General features: G+C 42.9%; 3 protein-coding genes, 1 long non-coding RNA gene and 1 other non-coding gene across 5 annotated transcripts; 1 reads left to right on the top strand and 4 right to left on the bottom strand.

Annotated features, from left to right (window-relative positions):
- Positions 1-800: 800 nt before the first annotated feature.
- Positions 801-3,665, bottom strand: LOC129603033 (uncharacterized). The gene is made up of 3 exons (XR_008692580.1): positions 3,527-3,665; positions 3,357-3,397; positions 801-1,140 (listed from the first exon to the last, which is right to left on the bottom strand). It is a non-coding gene; the product is annotated as an uncharacterized LOC129603033 (long non-coding RNA).
- A 182-nt stretch (positions 3,666-3,847) lies between these two features.
- mrps5 (mitochondrial ribosomal protein S5) lies at positions 3,848-13,697 on the top strand. The gene is made up of 12 exons (XM_029127152.3): positions 3,848-4,042; positions 4,450-4,599; positions 4,866-4,991; positions 5,170-5,283; positions 5,573-5,692; positions 7,050-7,084; positions 10,401-10,491; positions 10,840-10,886; positions 11,026-11,083; positions 12,517-12,579; positions 12,961-13,097; positions 13,214-13,697. The coding sequence occupies exons 1-12, from the start codon at positions 3,994-3,996 to the stop codon at positions 13,436-13,438; spliced, it is 1,215 nt and encodes a 404-aa protein (XP_028982985.1). The 5' UTR covers positions 3,848-3,993; the 3' UTR covers positions 13,439-13,697.
- Positions 13,698-16,323: 2,626 nt separating this feature from the next.
- On the bottom strand, positions 16,324-16,417 carry trnai-uau (transfer RNA isoleucine (anticodon UAU)). Its single transcript has 2 exons — positions 16,380-16,417; positions 16,324-16,359 (listed from the first exon to the last, which is right to left on the bottom strand). It is a non-coding gene; the product is annotated as a tRNA-Ile (tRNA).
- Positions 16,418-18,003: 1,586 nt separating this feature from the next.
- On the bottom strand, positions 18,004-20,996 carry LOC114842216 (myelin and lymphocyte protein-like). Its single transcript, XM_029127835.3, has 4 exons — positions 20,838-20,996; positions 19,076-19,243; positions 18,873-18,998; positions 18,004-18,729 (listed from the first exon to the last, which is right to left on the bottom strand). The coding sequence occupies exons 1-4, from the start codon at positions 20,928-20,930 to the stop codon at positions 18,655-18,657; spliced, it is 462 nt and encodes a 153-aa protein (XP_028983668.1). The 5' UTR covers positions 20,931-20,996; the 3' UTR covers positions 18,004-18,654.
- A 386-nt stretch (positions 20,997-21,382) lies between these two features.
- Positions 21,383-25,164, bottom strand: LOC114842231 (myelin and lymphocyte protein-like). The gene is made up of 4 exons (XM_029127851.3): positions 24,949-25,164; positions 22,410-22,574; positions 22,089-22,244; positions 21,383-21,885 (listed from the first exon to the last, which is right to left on the bottom strand). The coding sequence occupies exons 1-4, from the start codon at positions 25,033-25,035 to the stop codon at positions 21,811-21,813; spliced, it is 483 nt and encodes a 160-aa protein (XP_028983684.1). The 5' UTR covers positions 25,036-25,164; the 3' UTR covers positions 21,383-21,810.
- Positions 25,165-25,924: the final 760 nt, after the last annotated feature.

Raw genomic sequence — 25,924 nt, 5'->3', positions numbered from 1 at the left:
AATCAAAAATAAATGCAGACGCCTCATTCTCACACAGAAATAACGGTAGATGGAGTCGTGGCCAAACAAAGAGGAAACCGCTCAGCGAGAAATGTGACCACGGTCGCTCCTCTCAGAGGCTGCTGCCTCTAGACCCCAAACGTCTGACTTTAAACATCACCTCAGAGACGTCACCAAACTGCTGCTCATTCTGAAGCTGTGAAACCAAAACACTCATCTGTTCAGTCACAAACGCTACAACTGCAAAACCCAGAAGTAGCTCAACTGACACGGACCACAATTTTAATTTAGTGATGGATTTGTTTTTTGCATTGCAGGTTATTCTCAATGTGGATTCGTATTTGTTTCCAGTGGTTTTATTATAAAAAGCGCCTTCTGCAGCTCTGCACGTCAAAAACAGACAACTTTACACAACAGCAGGCTTTTGGGACTTCTGGGACGGGTTTAAGCTCCATTTCTGACCCATACGTAACAGGCAGAGCTCAGATGCTCAGACGAAGACTGGCTCTGACATTTATCAAATATATAGTCACAAATCACAGTCATTTATGAATGACATTCTTCACATTTGGATGGACACGAAGGCGACTTCAGAGAACCAGTCGTCCCATTAATCAGACCACAGCAGCTCCAGTTCCTCTTACACTCAATGACCCACCTTCAAATGTGTCCACAATCAACCAGGCCTCACTCCCATCTTACCAATAAAAATAAATCAGCCAATCGTCTCCTACTTCATTAACACCCATTGTTCTAGGTCCAAGCTTTATTCCTTATAATGGGCAACAATCCCCCTTAAATACAAGAAACTGCTCTTCTGCAGGTTAATGTTGTCAAATAGTAAGTTTTATAGATTAACTTTATTTAGTACAGACCAAATACCTGATAAAACAAAGCCAGGAAGGATTTGGTGATTATAATCGGCTGATACAGTTAAAGTCAGGGGATGTGTCACGTCCTGGTTGTGTGAGGAGGAAGACGAGGTGTCGGAGGAGACACTGCAGGGAGGTACAGTATTGATCAACGTCAGGTTAAGATGCCCTGTAGGACACGTCCACTGGGAGGAGCCTTCAGCTGCATCGCTAACTGTCTGCTTTTCTATTTCTCTTCCTCTTCCTGCTGCTCGGCTGCTGCACAACACTGAAAGAAAGTAGTCCCCACAGTGGGGAAATTTGTTCTCTGCATTTGCAGTAAGATACCATAGTGAGCTTGTGTAAAGTGACTTGCTCATGGTCACACCTGATTCCGCGAGCAGGGATCGAACCGCGGACCTTTGCCTTCCAAGGGCGAACCATTACCCACTACGCTACCAGGCCACTAGACTTTACAGATATCAAACGTCCCTGCGTGGGCTTGAACACAGGCCTTCCGTTTAACAGCCGAACGCACTGACCTATTGCGCCACACTGACATCAACACCTTAGAAGGTTTTGACTAATGTGCTTCACTTCTGTTCCCTTTGGATGGAAATGTAAAGCCAATAAACCTATGGGGCATGTCAGGAGGTCAAAGGTCAGCAGAGAAGTCAGCAGTGAATGAGATTAAATGTGAAAAATGAAAACACAAGATGGATTAAACAATCACATCCAGGAGGAGCATTTTACTTCATGACCACTTCATCCATCCCTCTCTGTGATTCAACCACTTTGTCCCATTTATTTCTGATCTTTTAACGCCACGTTCACCTCCAGCTCAAATGGGAGCTGAGCTTTTTACAGTTTTAGCGCCACCATCATGGAAGACCATCGTCCTTGGGTCAGCTGAGCCCAAACCAGAGCCAGGAGAGAGAGAGAGAGAGAGAGAGAGAGAGAGAGAGAGAGAGAGAGAGAGAAGAGAGCGAGCGAGAGGTGTGCATCCTTGGCAGCAGCAGTGTGACAGATGTCAACTTGTAATCTCTTAAGGCCACACAGTGGAGACAGATGCTTCGACGTCTTTGTCTGTCTCTCTTTTTGTGTCTTCCATCCTGCTGCTTGTCAATTTGTCTGCACGTCAGGCATCTATTTAGAGGCCGAACCTTTTGAATATGCAGCCTGTAAAGAAAGCTCATCACCTATTTAGTTTACGTCCTAGTATTCATTTTTCCTCATAGTCGGTGTGAACATATGACCTTTGTAACTGTAATGATCTATTCATTTAAAGACATCATCAGGTCAAATATATGCTTCCTGTATATTGCTAAAAAAAACATAATTTCATCTGTCATCTGAAATAATTATTCTTGTGCAAGGTCACAAAAGGAGCTGGAGCCAGTTCCAACTGTCAGAAAGTAATACAGACTCTTTAGGTTTAGAAAAAGAAGGCTGGGCTTAAAATAGGACCAGATTATGTTTATATACTGTCATTAATTATATACACATACATAACTGTACCATACAGTATATAAATATTATGTGTATTGTAACACTAGTGCTTTTCAAATTGCTTGTTCTATTGGGTTAAAGTAGTAGTTCAGCCTGATGTTAACATGTCTGAAGAGATACTACAACAAGTAGTAGATTACAGTGGTTTTACGTGATGTTACACAGTAAAGGAGCCTTGAAGGTCAATGAGAGTAAAAAATAGCAGCAACAGAAAGAATCCAGGCAGCTCGGAGACACTTCATCATATCATCTACTCTGGTGAAGCTCGAGTGATCTTGAGAGAAAATGACTCGGTGAAGAAAAGCTGTAAGAGCTGAGGGGAGAGGAGGAGGTGAAGTTTAAGCTCCAGATGGGAGCAGTGGAGCGTGTGGAGCAGAAAGATGATGATTCAACAGGTGAAAAAGGTCCTTTATCAGACAAGGAGAGCTCAGCGTGATGGAGGCTGTAGCGCTCGAGAGACAGTCAGAGCAAAAACCACGTCAGCCAAATCAGCGTTTTACATTTATTAAAGTACAATAGTATGAAATCAACCTGCATATTAACTAACGTGTTTATCGCTTTGTGTTGCTTCCCTTCCCATTGTTCTCCCAGGCAGGTGTTTGCACTCATCCTGATTAGACCTCTCAGGACTGTGGGCTGTGCAGCCTCCTGCTCCTCTCTACCTGCTGGTTGTCTTCCCACTTATGAGTAACGGCTCGATTCATGATCAACTGATAATTACAGTATAAACACCTGCAAATTATCTCAGTAGTGTCTGTTGACAAAACGGTTTCCTCATCGATATTATAGACACCATGTTACGCTTATGATCTTAATGACAGGAAAAGCAGAATCCTCGGTTTGTGACATTTACAATGCTACGTTCTATGTAACATAGAACCGCAGACAGAGCAGAAACCACGCAGCATCCCTGCCACAGTATTTTCAAAGTGAGCAGCCGTTATTTATTTTACAGACCAACTAATTTTACTTGGTCTTGCACTGAACTGTGTTTACCTCTGAAAATGTTTTCCCACTCTGCACTCCTCCGCTCACTCCTGTAGAAAGCAGAGAAAAGTGACTCACACGTTTGCATAAAACGCTGTAGAGGCTGTCATTATGAGGAAATTATTTTGGAGGAAAGTTGCTGTAGGAAACCCATTGAATCTGTGGAAAGCAGCTCCCACCTCCCGCTGTCGCACAGCTGGGCGGCCGTCCTCTGTGCAGCTCTTTGATTGCAGCTCTCCACTGCACTGGGAAAATGTTGAGGAAATTATTCTGAATAAGGTGAAATTGAGAAGCTTAGAGTGGGTAATTACCAGTCACTCAGCGGTGGGGCAATCATGCCCAGTGGCTGGAGATGCTGATTGGTGGCCTGATGCGCATGCTTACAGATGATGTATGCAGTGAAACACGTGGACGTATAAATGACATGTTTGTATGTTCATGAGTGCAAAATGTGACATTTTATTTTATTTTATTTTATTTTATTTTATTTTATTTTATTTTATTTTATTTTATTTTATTTTATTTTATTTTATTTTATTTTATTTTATTTTATTTTATTTTATTTTATTTTATTTTATTTTCCAACAGGCATCGCGGAGGCACCTTGTGCCTTGTTGTCCTCCCGGGGGTCCTTCGTCATTCCAACATGGCGGCGTCCGTGCGGATGTGTTGTGCCCTCCGTATTACATTTGGAGGTGAATTGTATTATCTTCTACCTTTTATCCCACAGCTTTGTTTAAGATTGTGAGCAGATTTACTGTGTTTGCGTTTTTTAAACGCGACTTTTAGGTTGTGGTTGTTTCTGATTTCTGATTCGGGTCCAGTCTGTCGTTGATGCAGCGCTGCCAAAATGCAGCACGTCAAAAAACAATTGGTTTTCGTGCATTGGAAAACATTGATCTAGAACCTTTATTACATTAATATAAGCGTATTGTTTGGATGTTGATGAGAAAAACCTGCTATCAGTATCCTTGATGCTAAACGTCTGCTGTCGCCCTGCAACGTGTATCAAAGCCTCTCTGCTGTTTGTGTGTTGAACCTCACTGTGTCATCGTCCACTTATAAAACACCTGTCACCCTTTGCTGGACGTCTCTCTTTCAGGTGCAGCCTCGCTCCGTAGTGTTTTAGGAGCAGCTCAGGTTTCCCAGTTTTCTAGTGGTTCCTCGGCGAGTCCAATAAGAATTCCTGCTCTTCCTCCGTCTGCTGCGACAGCGTGGCAGCAAACCAGACATGGCAGTTTCTTCAACAAATGTTAGTCCATGAAAATATTATTTTTTAGTTGTCTTTCGTATTCTGGAACAGGAATTTCCCTACATAAATCACTGCACTCAAATCAAGTGCTTTTTATTGCTTTAAACTTGTTTTGTATTTATGGATGATTGTGTGATTAAATGTTGCTTGTGCAGTAGCTCTTTCACTGAAGTGCACATAAGACAAATCAGTCGCAGGGGCTCTGGGTAAAAACAGATAGAGACCAAGCTCCACGTCCATTTCTGCATGTGCATGTGTGTTTCCAGTGACGGCTGAGGAGTTGTGGAAGGGTGTACTGGCAGAGACCGGTGCAGGAACCAGAAAGGGCCGAGGGAAGAGAACCAAACGCAAACTGAAGAGAGACCTGAACCGAGGGCAGATCCTCGGAGAAGGTAATAGTGTGCATCCTCTGTGTCCATCATCCACTCGATCAGCTCCTTAGTGGTTTATTTAAATAGTAACTACATCATATCATTCTTTACCAAATGTTTTGGTAAGTATTATAAACTGTGACAATAAGTAGTGCTTCCTATTTTCTTGGCTGTGTCTTTAAATGTTCCTGTTTTCCAGGTCGTGGTGGTTACATGTGGCCTGGTCTCAATATAATGATGCTAAAGGACGGTGCTCTACAGACCTTCAGGCAAAGAGACGAAGCTGAGCAGCAGGGGGTGCAAGCTGAACGGGGTACAGAAGAAATACACCTAAAACCCATAGACAGACTAGTTTCTGAACTTCCAGCACACAAAAAAATGGATGCAAATGTAATTGCCATAACTCCTGCGTGATTTGAGATGCTCTTTTATTTTGATGACACAAGTCCAAGAAATTTACCTGGTAAAGGCTCTTAAGAGAAGCCACTAAAAACAGACTGGAGCTTAGGTTTTGAGTTTATGTTACATGACAAACGGCACCTTTGTCCTTTATCGTGTCATGTTGTGATCTTTGGTGGTAAATGAGCTGTTCGTGTCTTCAGTGCGTCAGAGGGATGAGTGGGAGAAGAAGAGAAAAATGAAGGTGAAGCGGGAGAGAGGCTGGACTGGAAAATCCTGGGGAGGCGTCAGTCTGGGACCCCCTGACCCTGGTCCAAATGGAGGTAAACAACACATTCACATTCACAGTTAACCATCTCTGATTTTTAAAATAAGCTGCTTAGTGTCTTGGCTTAAATATGCAGGTATGTGTTGATTTACAAATAGCTCAAGACGACCATCAGAGACATCCCACTAAACCCTGTTAGTTGGTTTAGTTCAGGAAATTCACCCAACTGCAATTGCACACCAACAATAATTTAAAATTGGCCTATTATTATTTAACATGTGATTTTATTATTGAGATTTTTGCACAATGTTTCAATGTGGTCATGCAAAAGTAACTACCCCCTATTTTATTTTATTATATTTTTTGTGTAGAAACACTTATTCGTATAAGATAAGCAGCAGATCAGTCATCAATGGGTACAGTTAGTTGTGCAGTAAAGCATTTCCAGCAGTGATAAGTCAAGTTCATGACACAGGTCTGATGAGGTCCAGTGATCCTGTCACACAAACTGATATTCATTATGTGGCATGGGACGGGACGGCGCGCTGATGACTGTGGAGATGGAAAAAGAAGAGACTGATGGAGCAATAAAGCAGTAATGAGGGCATGCTGTTAGATGGTGACAGGGCAAGATGGTCGCCCGTTAGTCCTGAAGACGCATCCGACCCAAGTGTCGAGTGTGACAGTTTCCTAATTATGAAAGACATCATACTTGCACTTCATTCTGTTCTCTCTCCAGCTATTTTTCCACACTTTCCATTACATTACAAAAACAAATGGGGGGAAAAAATTAAGGCCACACAACATAAACATAACTAATTATTTATAAAACTTTCAACTTTTCCTGCATGTGAGTGTAAATAAACTAGCGCGTCTGCTAAGTAATGAACATTGACTCATGCATTTTCTTTTATCTGTTACTCGTTGAGGCTGCTTAGAGAACAGTTGTGCTTACATCATGCTCGCTCCCTTATCCACTTCTTTATTTCCTTTCTTGTGTTGGTGTCTCTGTGCTAACAAGGTGTCTCACACCTTAAAATTTGAACTTGTACCAAGACTTTGTTCTGCACACAGATGACTAGATGGCATGCCTTTGTTTGGGTTTACTTTCCTACAGATAGTGGACTTGTGTCCCAGCTCAGAGTGGTGCGTGTGTGTGTTTGTGCTCCTCACATCCTTTGAGTCACCTCCCTTTGTTTGTTGCTAATTGGTTAGCAGTGAACATGCTGCTGCTGCTGGTAGGGGAACAATCTGCAGAGGTCACAGACAATGTAAAGAGTCGGCTCGTTAAGCTGCTGCAAGGGCTTCTGGGTATTTGTTTCACTAGAAGGAGCATGTCGTTGTTTACTGTTGTTTAAATTGGGTGTGTGATTTTTTTTTCTAAACTTCGTTGTTTTGCTGTTTTTCTGCAGAAACATATGAGGACTTTGATTCACGTGTGATCGAGGTGAGTGTGTTTTATTTTTAATAAATTCAGTTTAATTGAATGGCTGAAGCAAAAGATTCACGATTAAAAACACTTTATTAATCCCAGGGGGAAATTATTTGCACACTTTGATCATTGTCACAGATGGCGGTACACGAGAAGGTAGGGAGATTAAAAATAAGTATGCTAACACATCTACGCACACATCATATCTAATTACATCTATTTACTGGCTAAAGTTTTATTATAGATGTTATTGCCCGGATGAGGCTCAACCATAAACAGAGGAAGGAGGAATTGTACCTGACTAAACTGTATTTGTCAGGACCCACTGTATTTTTTTTCTTATGATCACTAATTACTTATTATTAATTTACAGTTGCAAAACCTCCTAATTATGCAGAGAGGTGCTCTTTTCTTTACTGCTCTTAGTTCGTCTTCTAGAGAGCTCTGTCATGCCACTCACGGGATCACATTAGTAGTGAGTCAACTGAGTGGATGAGCAGCAGCCCTGTCATTTTCTCTCGTCAGTGTAACACTGACAGGCACTTGAATTATTATTATTAAATGTATTTAATACCACCTATATACAAAAGCATTAATTATGCGGTGAGGCGAGATGCATTGTACCAGATTTAGCTACTGGGTCATTTTTCATCTGCAAACATGAGGAAAGCAAAACGGGTCAAAACAGATTCTTTGTAACCAACAATAAAGCACATTTATACTAACTGTGTAGCTGCATAGTGCTTTTTAGTCAGAGCTCTTCAAAATGTTCATTTTAACCTGTCTTTCTGTTAAAAGTGATGATGATAATACAATTAAATGGTTCAGTTTGTTGCTTTGGTGACAACTGTTGTCACATGGTGTCACTTGTACCATTTATGTCCATGTTTGACATACAACAAATGTGGAAAGATCATAAACTCTGAAGCGGAAACAGTATAGTACAGATACACTACAAATAATTGGTTTCATGAGGCCAAAAAAAACACAGAAAGCATCAAAAACAGACAGCTCGGTAAAGTTCCAGTACGAGGAAAAGACTGATTTGATGTTAATTCAATAGATTCCTAGACTGAATCCCATCTCTAAGCTGAAACACGGAGGCCGTGACGTAAATCTCCAGCCAGTGACAGTTAAGCTTTGTGTTTAGACCCACTTCATTTGCATTCCTTCTCTGTCATGCTGTATTTTTACTTTAATAGACTTGGCACTAATGGATCCCACTAAACTAATGGCGGTTACGCCACTGACATGTGCAGATCACTGAGGAAACCCCATACACAACGAAACACTTCTGGAGCTCACACACATTAACCTGCACGGGGAAACACATGCTCTCTGTGATCTGATTTTTCCTTTTATACTTATGTTTTCAGTTTATCACAGTTATGCTGTATTTCTTGGTCAGTGCACTTCTAGATGTCTGTAATTCTTTCCTTTTTTGCATCTTTTAACTCCAAATGGACACCACATAGCAAGTGTGTGTGTGTGTGTGTGTGTGTGTGTGTGTGTGTCACATCAATAGTCTTCCCCTGCCGTCCTGCCTGCATAAATAAAAGTGGTGTCACAGATATTAGCTCACTGGCTCCCAGAGGACTGATGGATGCTTTAATGGCAACGTCTGACTCTAAGAATGTGTGCGAGAGACTAGGCGCATGTGTTTCACCGCTATAAATTCTGGCCTAATGAAATGAAGAAGGCTTACAGGAATAAAAAGGCTTGTCTCCCAAGGACGGCGGCGGCATGCCATTAGAGAAGGCATCCAACAGGAGGAGAGGAGGAAGAGGAGGGTGAAAGACGAGGCCGTGTAGAGAGAGGGAGTAGAAGACAAAGTGAGATATTTGAAGGAAAGAGAAGCAGCAGATCAACAATAAGTCACTGACGACAGAAAAAGGTTATATTTGAGTCTAATAATGTCAGGAGAGATTAAAGGATGAGAATAAAGTGGTTTTAGTTTTTTGGCCTCTCAGTGCTTCCATACCCTGATGTCAATGGCAGACAACTGAAGACATGTTATTATGGTGAATATGTCTGTCTACACAGACGTGCACACGTACAGTAAGTTAATCAAATCAACAACAGGCACATGCACAGAATCGGCACAGTTTAGCTTAAAACCGCAATCAGTGGAAATGGGAAGACGAGGATGGAGGGAGGGATGTTTATGGCTGCTTTCCAGGTACAACAGCGACTTGGACAAGACTCTGTGATTTCATTAACGGAGATGGGATGTTTTCAATGTCAGGGCAGGGTTATTGTTTTTTTTTTTTTATTCCTGCTTCTCTTTCCAAAGTCAATAACCTTGAAAGTTATGCTGTAAGTAAACAGAAGTGGGATGAGAGCAGCTCTGCGGGAGCTGTCGATTAGATTAGATTAGGTGTGTTATTCCAGGAACTAAGTGGAGCTCAGCGAGGCATGTGCACCACTTAATACGTTAAATGATATCCACTGACACAGTCTGATTAATATATTTGTAAGTATGTTTGTGGTTTAGACTATCGCCTTACGTGTCGTAGTGCAACAACAAAGTCAGAGAAGTGTTGGGTGTTGCTGGAGGTTTGTGCTCCTGCGTCGCCTTCTGGGCCGATGGCGGCAGCTCACACGCAGCAGGTTGAGCAGAGGTCAAGGAGAAGCTTGCTCCGACCTCTGCTCCGCTGCCGACCCTCGACTCAATCAGTGCAGAGCCACTCTCAGCATCAGTGACATTTGTCTCTGAATTGCTACTAATTGCAGGGAAACGTTTGCTGAGGTTTTGTGTGCTGTTGTGTTGATGTGCGCTGTGACATTATAAACACTGAGGCTCGGGGCAGATCTGGACTCTGTTGCCCCTCGGCTGCACCTCATCCTCCTCTGTCCTCTGTGCTCTGTGGCACAGGCTGTGGAGGTGCTCTCTGCCCCCGAGGCCCTGGAGCTCCTCCGGTGCAGCTCTGGTGCCCCCTGCTGTTTGAGCAGTCATGGTGCAGTCATCACTCGTATGGGCAGATTGGACTCTGGATGCAGGTGACAGATTTGACTGCGTGTGTTGACTCAGATCAAGTCAGGCGTCCACGACAGCAAAACACCATAATGACTGCAGATGCCTTCGCCCTTTGCTGCTCTTAGTGTGACTGCATTCTGTGCAGTGGCTGCTCCCGTTTGCGTTAATAAACCAGCTGCTTATTTTACAGACAGTTTCTGCTTTGTTTTTAATTGACGCTTTTCAAAAGTTAAAGAAACATTTGTTACATGTCACCGTGAAGCTTCTCTCGTAATCTCTCTCTCTGTGCTGTTGTGACCATGGCCTGACATGGTGCTGGTGGTGACTGTGATCATTGTTATTATGGCGTTGCAGGTGAAGAGTGTGTTCAACATGACGGCCAAGGAGGGCAGGAAGAGGTCCATCAGCTGTCTGGTCGCTGTGGGAAACGGCAACGGAGCAGCAGGTTTGAGTCTTTCTGAAGAAAGAGCCTTCTTATTTTAGTCGTGCCTTCACTCTACAAACGTGAAGGAAGTAGTGACAGTTGGACAGTTTCCAGATTTGGCAGAAGTCAACAACAAACTGTCTAAAATCGGAGGCAGGTCTCAGCAGACTCCTGAAATCCACCTGCCTTTGGCATCTGTTGGCTTTTCTTTAAGCGTCTTCCTGTTGCTGTGTTTATAACGCGAGCGACTTCCAATCAAGGAAGCAGACGAGTTCTGGGTTTAATTGACTTCAAAACTGTCATGCAGTGTTCGTCACTCTGCTTGTTGGTCTGAGACATGTTTGATCTCACTCCGCTCCCTCCCATCAGGATTCGCGTTGGGCAAAGCGGCCGACAGAAACGCCGCGCTGAGGAAGGTGAGACCAGAGCGTTTACCGGGATCCAGCTGTGCTCGAGATCATTCCATCGGGGTTCAAATAACGCCTCTAATGTTGTTATGACATATTTGGACTCTTGACAGATAATGTTCTGTATGTTTTTCTGATTTTCCTTCAGGCCAAAAACAGAGCCATCCACTACTTGTTCTATATAGAACGATACAACAACCACACCAGTAAGTGATTTTGATCTGCTTCAGTTCTGTGTTGTCTTTTTCTCTTTTTTTTGTTTGTTTTCTACCTCGATCTCTGGACAGTTGTGATGGTTGTCACTACAGAGGAGTCTTTAAAAGAACCATACTGTAAATTTGGTCATTTGTTTGCTCAAAAACATGAATTTCATCATTTATGAAGGAGGGCATGAGCAAAATCCACTGCTTCTACATTTTTTGGCGTGCGTGCGTGCGTGCGAGTCATCAGCCTCCATCGCGCTCACCCAAGGAGACAGTTACTTTCCTGCTTTGGCCGTAATCCAGGCGAAAAGTGTGTGTTTCTTTGTGCATGTGAGTTCTTCCATTTCCACCTGGTTTGAGCTCAACACTGTGTTATATTTAATTTTTGCAGGTTCAGAGAAAAACACACTCAGATCTCTGTGCTCAGCACCTCCCACTGCGCGGCCATCTGTAACACGTCTGACTCGCTCTGAGATCAGTTGTTCACTGCTTTGTCAATGATTTAGCATCTGAATCTGGTTTGTCACCTGTGTTTTTTTGCTTTTTTTAGTTCGCTGAAGGGTAGAATCCAGATTACGAGTGGAGTAGTAGTAGTACAGTAATCAGTCAGGTGTTGGTAAAGGTCCATAACTTCTACTGTACCTATATGTTTTTTTTCAACATGGCCACTAAAGGTGTTTGGCTTTTCAAACACTTGTGCATTGTTTACATTGTGGTGTTTTCTGATGACGAAGCCTCTCAGCCCAGTGGCAGTTTGAGTCCAAGTTAGAAAAGCACTCAAGTGTTGGAAAAAGGTCACACTCACTTAAAAAAAATAGCATCAGCTTTATTTTTCATTGGCTCTTGTCACTGTTGGCATCAGTGAGTCACTCATCACATAAGATCCAAATGAACCTGGACCTCCTGCAGCCTCAGCAAATGTTCAGCTCCCTCCAAAGTGAGTGAGTGTGTAATTGACATTTAGTTTTGCATTCTCGATTTCTTCACTCAGCAGCGTTTGTCCTCTGAGCACTAAACTCTCTCCCTCATTTTTCTCCTGCATCGTTCATCGTCGCATCATCCAGACACAAAATGTAATTAATTATGCGTGAATGTAGCGACAGCCGCCATCAAGACGTTTGAACATGATGCGAGACAAGAACAAGGCTTTAGCCTGAAGCTGTACTGGCTTCATTCAGCAGCACAGAGCTCCCACTGAGGGAGACTGTGTGTCTGAATAAGTGATGAGCCACAGCTGCTGCAGGAGACTGGGGCATGTGGAAGGACATCTGGTGGGCAGGTGGAGAAACACGAGACCTGAGGGAGCGCGCGAGAAAAGACAAAACACAGGCATCTTCACTAGAAAGTGGCACAAAATGTGGAATTAACGAAACTTTCAGGGATCATTTTGTCTCCACAGTCACAGTAATTCACCTGTTACTCTTCTCTCTCAACAGTTTATCATAACATAGAATCCAAAGTCAAGAGGACAACGCTCCGCATGAAGAAACAACACAAAGGTTTGTATTTGTTTAGCAATATGACAATGAATAATGAACAGAGACTAGTTTGGGAAGCACATCCAGAGTAGAGTTGGTTACATATCATGAATGATTACAGCTTTTTATTATTATAGGAGCATATATTTATCTTTATAGTTCATCCAAAACTGCAGTGTTACTTGTTCAGGGAGGTTCCATGTTGGTAGCCTACACTGCCATCTTCTGTTTGACTTGAGCAACTGGCTTTGGAGTATTTCAGTTCTAAAGTCAAAGTGTGCTTTATCGTCAGTAAAACCCTATGTTCCAGACATACAGTGTACCGGAATTCCATTACTCTCAAATCCGTAATACAATCTATACAACAAACAATGTATAAAACATGATTTTTACTTTCCACAGGTTATGGTCTGCACTGCCACCGGGCTGTCATTACTTTGTGCAAGCTGATCGGCATTCAGGACATGTACTGTAAAATAGAAGGATCCATCAACCTGCTTAACATCACCAAAGCCCTCTTCACTGGATTAGCCAATCAGGTAAGGGGGTGTCGGGGATCCGGACTGTATGGATAAACTTGTATTATATACAAAATATTTTATACTGTATTTCAAGACACTCTAAATGTACTTTCTTCTGCTCCTCCACCTGGCAGCAAACCCACCAGACTCTGGCCGATAAGAATCAGCTCAACGTTGTTGAGTTTCAGTCCCATCGAGGTCCACTGCCTGTGGTGGTGGCCAGTCCTAAAGACAGGGCACGACCTGACCGAGAGCCTGAGGATGACACACCCAACACCCGGCTGCACTGGGAAGATGTACGAGCCTCCCAGAGAACCAAACGCTCCATGTGGGCGGGACTCAAACGCACCACCTGGTAGAGCAGCGTGAACTGAGAGCTGTGTCTGATTGGAGGACAGATGCTTGGACCGATGGCCGGGTTAAGGAACAGACTGGTGGTTTTGATATGAGAGGTGAAGACAAGTAGATTATGCTATTTGTAAATATGAGATTGTTCTGTCAACTAAAGACTAAAGTTTCTCCAACTGAAAACCTCATTCACCAGATGTGTATAACGTGAAATAAAATACATATAAAAAACAGTGTGAGCTATTAAAATAAAGCATCAATTTGTATGAATTTATGGATGATTGTATTTCAATTTAAGAATAATCACAGGTCTTGTACTTTCTTTATAACATAAATGTTATTTATTACTTTTACATCTGACCTGAACACTCGATGAGTTACAAATTAAATCCCTTCACTGAAACACTTAATGACTGAAACAAACAGGAGTCCCACACGCTGACAGGTCGCGCTACTGGAGCCCGACGTGTTCATCAATACCTGGTTTAATCAGTTTTAGTGATCATCAGCGGCGACGTCACTAAACCGTGATCTGCCAAAGAAGCCGACCGCCCTGTTACTGCTCAGTCATAGGGGGTGCAACCAGCTGCTGAAACCAAGCAGCTCTGTTAAGTAAACAATCTGAGCAAAATAAATAAGAAGCAGGGATGTACCTTAGGCTAACACATTCATCACTAAACAACTGTTGTACTGTGGTTTACCTTGGAGATTAATACTAATACCAATAATAGTGCTAAGGTATGTGCACATACTAATACAAACATATACATACAATATACATACATATGTGCATTATTATACATATCCCATACTACTTAATAAAAGTCATGACATACAACACTACAAATTCCATATTCACACATTATTCATATTGGTAGTGATAAGTATCAATAATACTTACAGTTGGATTTGGAAAGTGTCCCACTACAAGGTTAGTAAGGCTGTAGCTTAACATTATTCACCCAAAGGGTGAGGCAGGCGTTGGTGCATGAACAATGCCACTTGTGGAAGCCAGGGTGATGTGAGGGGCTCCGCCACTACGCCCATCCAGCAAGCAGAGGAAGGAATCCCAGCAGCCAGGGAGCCCACACACCTTCAGTTCCAGGAGGGCAGGTGTTGCGACCCAAGCCGCCCACACAGAGCCCCCCACAGAGCTGCAGCAGCCACAGAGACAGCACCCGAGGCCAGAGTGGGCCACCGGGGGTCAACGCTGTCCCCATGAGAACCAGGGGCAAACACTCCCCCCGGCGGGAGGGTCGGCCTGAAAGAGTAGAGCCCGAGGACCCACGGTCCGTAGGGAGCCCGCCAGGAGATGCCCCCGCGCCCAGAGTGGGGCCCGCCCCCAGTCCACCACCCCCACATGGGCGGAGCGGGGCCTACCCCATCAGCCCGACCTCATCCCCTGGCGCCACAGCGGCCTGCAGCACAAGGCCAGCAATTGGTGGGGGTCAGCAGAAAAGAGACCACCCAGGCAGACGATCATCGTACCCCGGGCGAAAAACCGGACCCCCCACACTCCAACCGCACCACACGCATACCAACTCACAAAAACACAGACATACACCCACCCATACGTACAACACACATCATCACATCAACACACACACACCATAAACTCTCTCACAACACACTAGTCAATCATACGTGAACCAATGCACTCTCAGATACATTCTCGCACCCACACCATTCGCTTGATCACATTCGTGGGGAGGGTAGGTCTCCGGCCTGCCGTCCATGTGGCCCCAGGCAGGGACCGCAGCTCCTCCCGAGCCCCGACCAACCCCCCCAACCCGGGGGAGGCAGAGGGCAGCAGAAAAGGTACAACAGAACCCTGCAACCCAGCTTGGACGTGAGTGTGTGAAACTAAAGTGCACTGAAAGAGGGTGACACCTCCAGGAGCACAACCGCTGGCTGACGGTGTGTCCCCCGGACAGTGCCCCCCCTCGCCCTAAATGTCTTTTTGCAGTTAAAACTGGGTGGTGATGTCTCCACCAGGGCCAGTGGGCGAGGCCACAACTGGCCTCAGCCCCAGGCCCCAGTGGAAGAGCCCACCCCCGGCCCTAAATGTATGTGTATGTGGCTAAGTATGAGGAACTTTGGGAGATAGCCAATTCTCCGAGGGGTCCAGCAGACAGAGCCATCAATGGGAAGGCTCCGTCTACTGGCCCCCCCGGAAGGAGCCCCCAGATTCCTGGACAAGTTTGTATGACTAATGCAATTAAAACTGCAGAGCATCCCACTTGGGAGGGACGGAACCACTTTCCGGTAGCCCCGGTCCCGCAGAGTCCGCAGAGCCAGGTTCCCGACTGGCTCTGGCTTCTTTGCGACACAGAGGGCAGAAAGAAGTGTGTGTGATGAGTTTGTCTCTAGATCAAGCCCACTTAGATCTCCTAGAAGACAAAGTGCAGGGGCCGCTGGGATTGGACAGCTTAACCAGGTTGACAGGTGTTCACATACTCTTTGCCAAAATTGCTGCACAGGTGAACATGACCAGAATGCATGTATGAATCTATCTGCTGTGTTATCTGTACAGTGAGGGCAAATATTTGAGTTTGTGAGACCCATTTGGAACATCCTTTGTCCTGTATAGTGAGTTCTATGAAGAATTTTTGTATTGTATTGGTTGTAAATTTGTCGATTTTTAGTTTTTAGAAGAGAAATTGGGACTTTTCATGAGGAACCTTGTGCTAATCTAGAGTGGTTATATTGTAACCCACATGTGTGAGCTATATTGCTGCCTTGTCCTTTATTAGCTAGCTTCATTAGAGAGCTAAACACAGGTCCTCTTCTTTCTTTGTTAACTGATCTGCTCATTTACTCTACCTGTGTTACTGTATGTTGTGTTTTCACCTATCTGAAATTATGTGCATCTGTTAGTATAATGTCTCCATAAAGATGCTCCAGGTGAGGCTTGAACTCACAACCTCAGCATTGCTCTGCAGTGTACTGCCTTATAAGTACTGCGCGCTGACCTATTGCGCTACTGGAGCCTGATGTTTTTGTGTTCACCTGTCACTAAGACTGACAAATAAGGTAAAGCTTAAAGATGACATTTAGCTTAAAGGTCTCTGGCATCAGGTCCCCAATCCCTACTGATTGTGTGTCAGAGGTCCTTTAATGGGGCCGCGTCAAAGTAGCTCTCTACCTATTACAGCTTGTGATTCTTTGCACATTATATGATTTACCCGATGAGTTTCAAGTTGAATGAGTTGACTGGGACATTTAATGACTGAAACAAACAGGAGCAATATAAAAATAAACAGATGTGAGTCTTCGTTGTGTATTATAGCAGTGCGAGCTGCACAGGTCTGGCAGGTTGTGTTTCTTTGCAATAAGGACGGTCCAGGTGAAGCTTGAACTCACAACCTGTGCATTGCTCTGCGGTGTAGTGCCTTCTAAGTACCACACACTGACCTATTGCACTACTGGAGTATGATGTGTTTTTGTCACTAAGACTGATAAATAACAGCAACGTAAAGCTTAAAGGTCACAATGCCAGGTTTCCCTGGCATCAGGACTTAGCTGATCTTGTGTTTTGATGAGGAACATTAGGCTAATTTAGAGTGGCTAGTAGCTGCTGGCTACACTTCAGCAGCTATATTGCTGCCTTGTCAACTATCAGCTGACTACATTCTTTGTTAATTGACCTGCTCTTATACTCTATTTGTGTTATGTTGTGTATCACCTACTGTATCTGAAATTATGTGCATCTGTTAGTCAGTCTTTGTAATCACAGTATACGTTACTTAAGACTAGAACCACACATCTAAGTTAACATCACCATAAAGATGCTCCAGGTGAGGCTTGCTCTGCAGTGTACTGCCTTATAAGTACTGCGCGCTGACCTATTGCGCTACTGGAGCCTGATGTTCCATTTGTGTACAGTTGGCACTACGACTGATAAATAGGGTAACGCTTAAAGGTCTCTGGCTGATCGTGTGTCAGAGGCGTTTCCATGGGGACACAGCGAAGTAGCTCTCGACCTGATACAACAGGATGTGTTTCTTTGAACAGTATATGATTTACTGTCGCAATGAAGATGCTCGAGATGAGGCTTGAACCTACAACCTCAGCATTGCTCTGCTGAAGTTCACTACTGGAGCCGTACGATGGTGTCTATTATGTACAGTTTTCACATGTATCCATAAATAACAGTAATGTAAGGGTTAAAGGCCTGAGTGCCAGTTATCTCTGGAATTTTGTGTCTGATACATTTAATGTGGAAACACTGAAAATGTTTATCCAATAAATAAAAGGCTTTTGCTGCGTTTGTTCTCATCTGTCCCTCCCTGGTTCCTCTTTCACACATTTCCTGCAATGTTGAATGTTCTGATTGCAGCTATTGTAACAGTTTCAGAACACTAACCTGCTTATCCCTGCAAATATTTGCTGACTATTACTGATGTGTGAATGCATGTAGACTTACGCAACACTGACAATGCATCATACAACAGGTTATCCTGCATTTGAACTAAAACCCCAACACGTCAGCAAATGGCTGTGAAAGTAAAGTCTAAGAAGAAGAAGAATATGGAAATAATTTCTTTAAATACATGAGGAAGCACATTATACAAAGTCATGTTAATGTCTTTATTCTGTTTAATTGTGTACAAAAAGGAGGGGGAGCAGGAGTACAGAAGATAAACTGGCATATTTACTGTCTGTCTTGACAGAAATTTAGTAATGAAATGAGTTTGTGACAGATATTTTATAGCTTGTAGCAATCAATCAAAAGCTTCTCTGTGTATATTGGTGGGCTTTTTAAAATAAATTCTACAGTTGCATCAAAAACAATGTTTACTTGTATATGCATAGGTATAGATTTTGTAAAAATACATATTTGCTAAAGGCTCAACATACTGAAAAAGCAAAACAAGAGGTATTATTACATATCAGTGATCCCTAGAATATCACCAGACTAATAGTCCTGTGTACATCACGCTGCATGGTTCTGACATGTGACCACAAACATATATTTTACTGAGCTTTTGAGCAACAAACCTTATACCTTTATGTGTTTGATCAATGGCAACAAGTCTTCATTTGCTTTCATTACACTGCTTTAACTTTGAATCCACACCTTAATTTTTTTTACTAAATATTAATACATGATTCAGAATCCTGCATTCCATAACTGATGAGGTCACTTTCGCTTGTGAGTAATTCCAACGTGCACAGTAATGAGCAATGTTCTTGGAGATGTGTGTCTGTGATCCAGAGTCACCCCTCAGAAGTTTTTCCATCGGATGGCAGAGAGGATGGTGTGAATGAAGTAGAAGAGAGTGGCCACGAAGGCGAAGACCTTCAACAGACACACAGCAAAGATCTGGTCTCATTGTCAAGATTCTTTGTTCATATGTACTTTTACAGACACCTCTACAACGAAATTCTAATATGACATTTTGAAACTGATACGCGACAAATGAATTTAAAATGAGTCCTCACCACAGCTGCGATGTCAATCCTGTGGATTTTTAGGTTCTGAAATGAACCTTGTAACACAGTGATATAAGCCAGGGCCACTCCTGCACTGAGGTAGAAGAACGCTGCTAAGGCATGATAAGCAACGTCCTGGACACACACAGATTAACCATTAGTGTTAGAATATGACCAGAGGCCAACTCATGCTGTATGACGGCTCATCTTACAACAGCAGCCCAGCCTGAGCTGTTCTTATGAGCCCCTGAACTGAAGATGACCATACAGAGGAAGGTCATGACGAAGCAGAAGACAGAGACGAACATCACCCAGCCCAAAGGGTTCGGCGGATCAACGTGTGTCGACGCCACCAGGATCCACACCAAACCACCAAACACCTGCACAGGGAGAGAAAGGTAACGTGTGATTCATTTATAACATATTAACCTGATAAACTTATAACACCTCCGCTGTTATCCAAGGCTCATATTTCTTACTATTGCCTGATCTGTTGTTTGCTTGTCATTGTTCAAACTAATCTCCACCCATCTGGCACAGCAGTTTCATTAAAACAAACACAAACTGGAGTCACAGGTTACATGTACATGTAATTTTGCCAAAATGTATTTCGAGATGTGTTAAAGATTCTTCCCTCAGTGTTTAACTGCTCCGTTTGTTCCTCTTTTGTTGCCTTTGTTCTTGTAAAACACAGTTTATAGATGGGTGATGTAAATGAAGGGCTTGAGTATTAATATTTGTCTTGAAAACTGGTAAAAGGAAGTGAATGAGATGTCGAGGTGTAAAAAGAGGTTTGATGTGAAACTGGAGCCGTACTGACCTTCTCTACAGGAGAAAAAGACTTGACTGATGTAACCTTTGAAGCATTTTACTATTATACATATAAAATATTGTAAACCTGCCCAAAACATATTAAATGGATTTAATGACATAAACATAAACATAAAACTCTAGATCGATAAACCTTTAGTCGTCCAACAGTGGGGAAATTTGAGTTCAAGTTCAACGTTACTGCTGTACCCAGAAAAAGCAACATGTGCACTGGTTCAACCACACCAGTAACCAATAAGACCAATAAGATCAATTCTCTTTCATGTCTATCTGACAAGTAAAAAATAGACTAATGCAAAAAGGAAAAGGAGGAAAGATGTTAGATGTTGGTGAATAGGAAAAGTAACCCAAACGCTGCATTAGTTCCTCTAGATGGTTGAAATACAGGGTCACTACAAACTGTAGCCAGAGCCCAGACCACACTGGGCCTATGCCCCATCAAACCAGTTCAGTCTCCCATTCTATGAGCTTCCCACTGCAGAGCGGGGCTGTTGTAATGATGTATGTGGGATGTTTAGGTAAAGCTGATGTTTCATCACATTCCCCATTCACATCTCATTCAGTCAGTGTGAACCGAGATGTCACACTATAGCTACAGAAAGAGAACTTCCAGGATGAAGGACGGCCGTCGCTGAGCCACAAAGTTGAACCTGCAAACATCACGATCAAGAACCTAACTAGGCTGTGCTGCTGAAGGCCGTCTCCTAACGAATGCTGGCTCCTTTCCATCGGTCGACTCGATGGAGACCGTCCTGTGTGGCATTTAATGACTGGTTAATCCTGTTTCTGCAGTGTGTTGTTTCAGCGATCCCAGCGTCAGACTAAGGTGGCACATTTGCTTACTTTGCATATTATTGATAATGAAAGCCCAGCAACATGAACCATAACCCTGTCCTTTATAAAACATTACAAAACAACTTCAACAAGTCTTGATTTTGCCGGCTTTGAAACCCAAAACCATAGTAGTTAGTAGCAAAGATATAATGAGTCAAACTGAGAAGTGAAAAGCCATCAGTATCGTATTACTGCAATATTACATTTAAATGAATTTAAATTAAATATTGCTCATTTAAAATAATTTGAAGCCATTTTTAAATAATCTTGAACCAAAGTAGAACCAGTGTCGATGCTGCAGCTCCTTACCAGCTCCGGCAGGTAAAATAGATCTGGGAATGTCGTGCATATCCCAACTCCGCTGGGCAGAGTCCCCATGGGCTGAGCGGTGGTTGCAGCCATGTCTGTCTGGTGTTAACAGTGCTCCCCTTTCTGAAGTGACAGAGCAGCAGGTGTTACTCACCCTTATAAGAAAGCTACAGTAAGTAGAGAAGGCGAGATCCCGTCCCACAATAGCTCGCTGCACTGGAACAATCCAGACACGCCCTTTATCTAAGCACCTGAGTACCTGGGCTTTTAATGGGAGCCAGTGGCCTGTGAAGGAATTTTAAAACAGCAGAGGAGGAATGTTGTGCCCACAGGCCACAGTAAAACAAACATAACCAAAACGTCTTTAAAGTTTCTGTTGAGCAACAGCCCAGTGGATTTATATTGTAGTAAATGTATGTACCCACTTCACCACTGAGAGCTTCCGTTGTGCTAATAATTAGCCACGTGAGTGACTACACCAGCTTCACCCAACTGATGTTTAAAGCTTTATAGCTGCTGTGTGTTTACAATATGAAAAAACATATGCAATACAAATTATTTGTGTTCAATTTATTTTATTTCAACATCACATAGGCGAATACATGTAAAATGAAATCATTGTATGTAAATATACTTTATATTACTGTATAAATATGCAGAAACAAACACTAAGCTTTGCCATCGAATGCGTCTAAGTGTTTGCTACAAGCTGGAGCCAACCATTAAAAAAACGCAAAGGTATATAACATATAATAAAGATTTCATTAGATGTGCGATTTGTTACTTGCTGTCACTCTGGCCAAAGTTCTGCCTTTCTATTTAATCAAATAATAAATTAAGAACTAATTATGTGTAAGCAAACTAATAAGGCCGCAACATTTATCAATATGCTGCTTGTCTTTGTTTATTTCATATTTTGTAGTAAAAGCAGTGGCAGGTATTTGTTGGCGCCTCTTACGCCTCCTCTTCGTTTTTAGGACCTCTTCCATCGGATGGCGGAGAAAATGGCATGAAGGAAGTAGAGAAGAGTTGCCACAAAGGACATCACCTGAAACCAGCACAGAGAGATGTTATGAAGCCTGGCCATAGGTTTTTAGCTGCCTGGAACACACTCAACCAATCCAACTTTTAGCTGTGAAATACATGTGACATGTAACTACAGTCTGTAGTTTATGTTGGTCACTCAGACACCTAAATCAATATAAATTATTATTTTTTTGTTAGTAAGTGATGGTGTGTGAAGCATCGTACCACTGCAGCAATGTCCAGTTGGTATAATTGGTTGTAGTTGGTAGGTAAACCAGGTACACCTGATGAAACTGTGAACCCAAAGGAGATGGTGATCACAGCAAGAACCACCGAAGAACTGAGGTAAAACACTGCAGCCACAAAATGAAAGGCAACGTCCTGCAGAGGGAGCGAGGGAGGAGAGAGACGTCAGAAGGAGAGAGGGTGAACTGTTCACAGCTTGTGCTGAATCAACACAAAAGTAGACGAGACTGCACCCCATTAACACCCTTTAGCCCAGTTCTGATCTGTGTTCAGACTAGACGTGTGATCAGTGGGTCTAACCAGACTGGACCAGATGCTGCCTGTGTTGCCTCCACAGAGGAAGATGAAGAACCAGAGCGTTGTCCCCAGAAAGCAGAAGATGGAGACAAACATCACCCAGCCCATCGGGTTTGCTGGAAACACATAGGTTGATGCCACCAGCGTCCACACCAAACCTCCAAACACCTGCAGGACGCAAGCAGGGGAGAGGTTCAACTCTCAACAACATATGATTTAGAACATGTCAGATCAGGAGTTTGTTCTGTTGTTGTATGATGCTGGGAAACTATGTTTGATGTATGTTTGATCCATGTAATATGAACTTCTTGCTTTAAATATCCATATGTTCTTCATGTTAGACAGAGAAGACTACACCCTGCAGGCATTCCAACGTTTCGTCAACGCCACGGAAACAACTGACCTTGCTCCAACCATATGTCAACGTTGATTTATACTGTAGGTATTTTTTAGGCGTTTTTACGACCGTTAGCATTAAACGTTTCAACGTTACATCAACGAAACTGACGTTATTTCAACCTTATTGTAACGTTGAAGGGATGTGTGCCTGCTGGGCTAAACAAGCAGTTATCACACGCATCCAGAGATCTTTTCCGTGATCGTTTTCCACGTTTGTCTTCCGTGACAGTGCACACATGCCGGCGACTGTACGGGTGCGAAGCATGTTTCACCTGCAAAGTGGAAAACTGTGGAAGACGTGAATAGGAACTAAAGCAAGATATGGAGGAAACAGAAACTCAGTTCATCACCAGCAACTTGTTTTAGTCTCTAGATGTCAGGTGTTACTAGAAAAGCCTCGGCGGACCTGCTTCTCAGCGGAGTGCAGCTCAGGGACTGGCCAATGTCCTGATTAGGTTAAACTCCCATAATGCTGTTATGGGAGGACTGGGTGCTTCATGAGTAATAATTATAATTGTTTAAGCAGAAACAGAAAGTTTAGCATCTGCTGTTTCATGTTCACAAAGGGTTGGGTTTGAACACACACACACACACACACACACACACACACACACACACACACACACACACACACACACACACACACACACACACACACACACACACACACACACACACACAAAGCCTTTCTCTCTCCTCCTTTAACAAACATGCTGCTTGAAAGAGTTCTTGGCATTTATATAAAGTCCCTGACACTCCACCATTCATTTGTTCTTTAGAAAGACTTCATTGGAGCGAAAGTGAACAGACGAAGGTTTTCCTTTGATTCTATTGATTGAGGAATAAGCTGTAGCTGAGTCTGTGTTGTTCCCACGTTTGTCACAGGTCAAACAGTCACGTTATGAGTAATGACTTCTATAATGGCTTTAACAGTTGACACTGAGATTTTTTTGGCTCATTTGTCACATTTTTAGTAAATGTCAGTATTTAAAGTTGCACCATTGTTCAATATAATTCCAGAGAACCACACCGATCCACACCAGCCTGCCCTCATCCATATACGCTGACTAATCCCGTTTAAACTCAACCACGGCTCAGTTTTAAAACTGTCAAACATTGCGGTTGCATTTCTGTATCTGAGATGAGCAGCAGTGTCATTTCACAGCCACTAAATCTCAACCAGCTGATGGCTGCGATTTCCACAGCCCTTCCCCCACCCGGCCAGACGCTCATCAACCCTCGTAGTTTGAATAGACGCCCAGATCTGGTGGAACCAAGTCTGATGCTGCTGAAATTCACAAAGATCACAAGTCTTTCCCTTCCACCTTTTGTTTACAGTCAATGATCATAATACTTCTAAAGGTCCATGACAAGGGAGTGGCTCAGAGGGTGAAGGTCACAGTTACTGCAAAGACCTTACATGTTGGTGTAAATACTGTATTTAATCTATTCATAACCCTAAGAATATTGTGAAATATTGCAACTTTGACCTTGTTCTAAATAGTTTACTTCTGAATACTTCTACAAACACAAGTAACAAGATTACAGTAATTACATTTGTTTACTGATCACTTGTTAACTAACAAAATACAAACTGTAAAAGACTTGAACCTGTGATGTTTCCACATCAGGGACATTTTTTGTTTTAATGCCTAAAGAAATATAAAATAAAGTGAGAGTGTGACTGAGTAGCATCCTCTTTGCATACTGTATATAAATATAATATATGAAGAAAAACTACCAATATACCCAGAAAAAAACCTTCATATTTAGTAGATTCTTCTTTAACCGAGTACTAATGAGTGATCACAAAAGAAAACACTGACCAAAGCAAAGATGAGGAGGATCAAAATCTGAACTTTACGCTGAAGTAAATAATGACAAGCAGTGGTGTACGCAAAACAAGAAGCTGAACAAGGAGTATATATATTTCTTATATACTCCTCTTGGAAAAGAAAAACTTTCCATCACAATACGGCATTCAGCCTAATACATGCTGCTTGTTGAACTGCTGGACAGAACAAAAGATACCATAAAACGAGGAGCCCCAGATAAAAGAAATAATTCAATCCTAGTCCCACACGATAAACAGGGACAATGTTTTAAGGAAATGATGAGGAGATGCAGATAAGGACACACTCACAAACTCTGGGATGAAGAATATATCCGGAATGGAGGTGAAGATCCGGCAGCCTGTCGGCAGAACATCTGCGGAGGTCACGGCAGCCATGGTCCAACACAGCGAGTGTGAGACAGAGATGCGTGGCCTGCTTTAATCTGTCTGTTGTTCCTCTGCGACTGCCTCCGTCCACTCCACCTACCCATCCATTCTTCAGCTTAAACTACCAGTTTGACAGGTGTGTTGTGGGTTTGTTAGTGCAGCCGGAGGATGTTCCCGACCTCCATGTCTCGTAGTCTAGTAAGTTTGTGTTTGTGTGGGTTGTTGTTTCCTTGTTGTGTCAGTGATTCCACATTTGAGAATGACTCATTTGAAAATGTGAATGCTTCAGGGTTTCTCAGTTCTGTATATACTACTGTATATACAGTGTACTACATATGTATAGGCTGTGGACATCAGGTTAATAAATATAACTTGAATCGAATCATTTATAAACTGTAAGCAGTGACATGACAACAAGTGTCCAGAGAGTTTCTCTGTCTGTGGTGAACACTGACCATCTGCATTCACAATAACTCAATATACTTTAATTGTAAGTTCATTATTACATAATTCCTTCCTCGGGCGTAATCTAAATAGGACACTGGAAGTTTTGGCTTCAGATGATGAGGCTCTTATTGTGTTAGTGTCTGGCAGAGCCACTGTGGAAAGGTCAACATGTGTTTCTATCATAAAACCTGCAATTAGATCTGAACAAAACAAGCTGGTGTGGGAGGAGAGTGGGTCCAAGTCCTGCAGCACGAAACGAACAGGATGAAGCAAAGTCAGAGAGAGGCCGGGAGTGGCTGGCTTCACTCCAAACTCTCACACGGTAGCTGTCCAGAGACTACAGCTGACTCATGTTTACTGTTACACAGATGTGAAGGTGTCCTGAATGTGACTGCATTAAGTTGGAAAATCAGCAATTAACCTGATCTGCAGTGACATCCAAGGTTTTCTG

Source organism: Betta splendens, chromosome 15 (assembly GCF_900634795.4).
Source record: "Betta splendens chromosome 15, fBetSpl5.4, whole genome shotgun sequence".
In the NCBI taxonomy this organism is placed as follows: Eukaryota; Metazoa; Chordata; class Actinopteri; order Anabantiformes; family Osphronemidae; genus Betta; species Betta splendens.
This window is presented reverse-complemented; position numbering and strand designations above follow the sequence as displayed.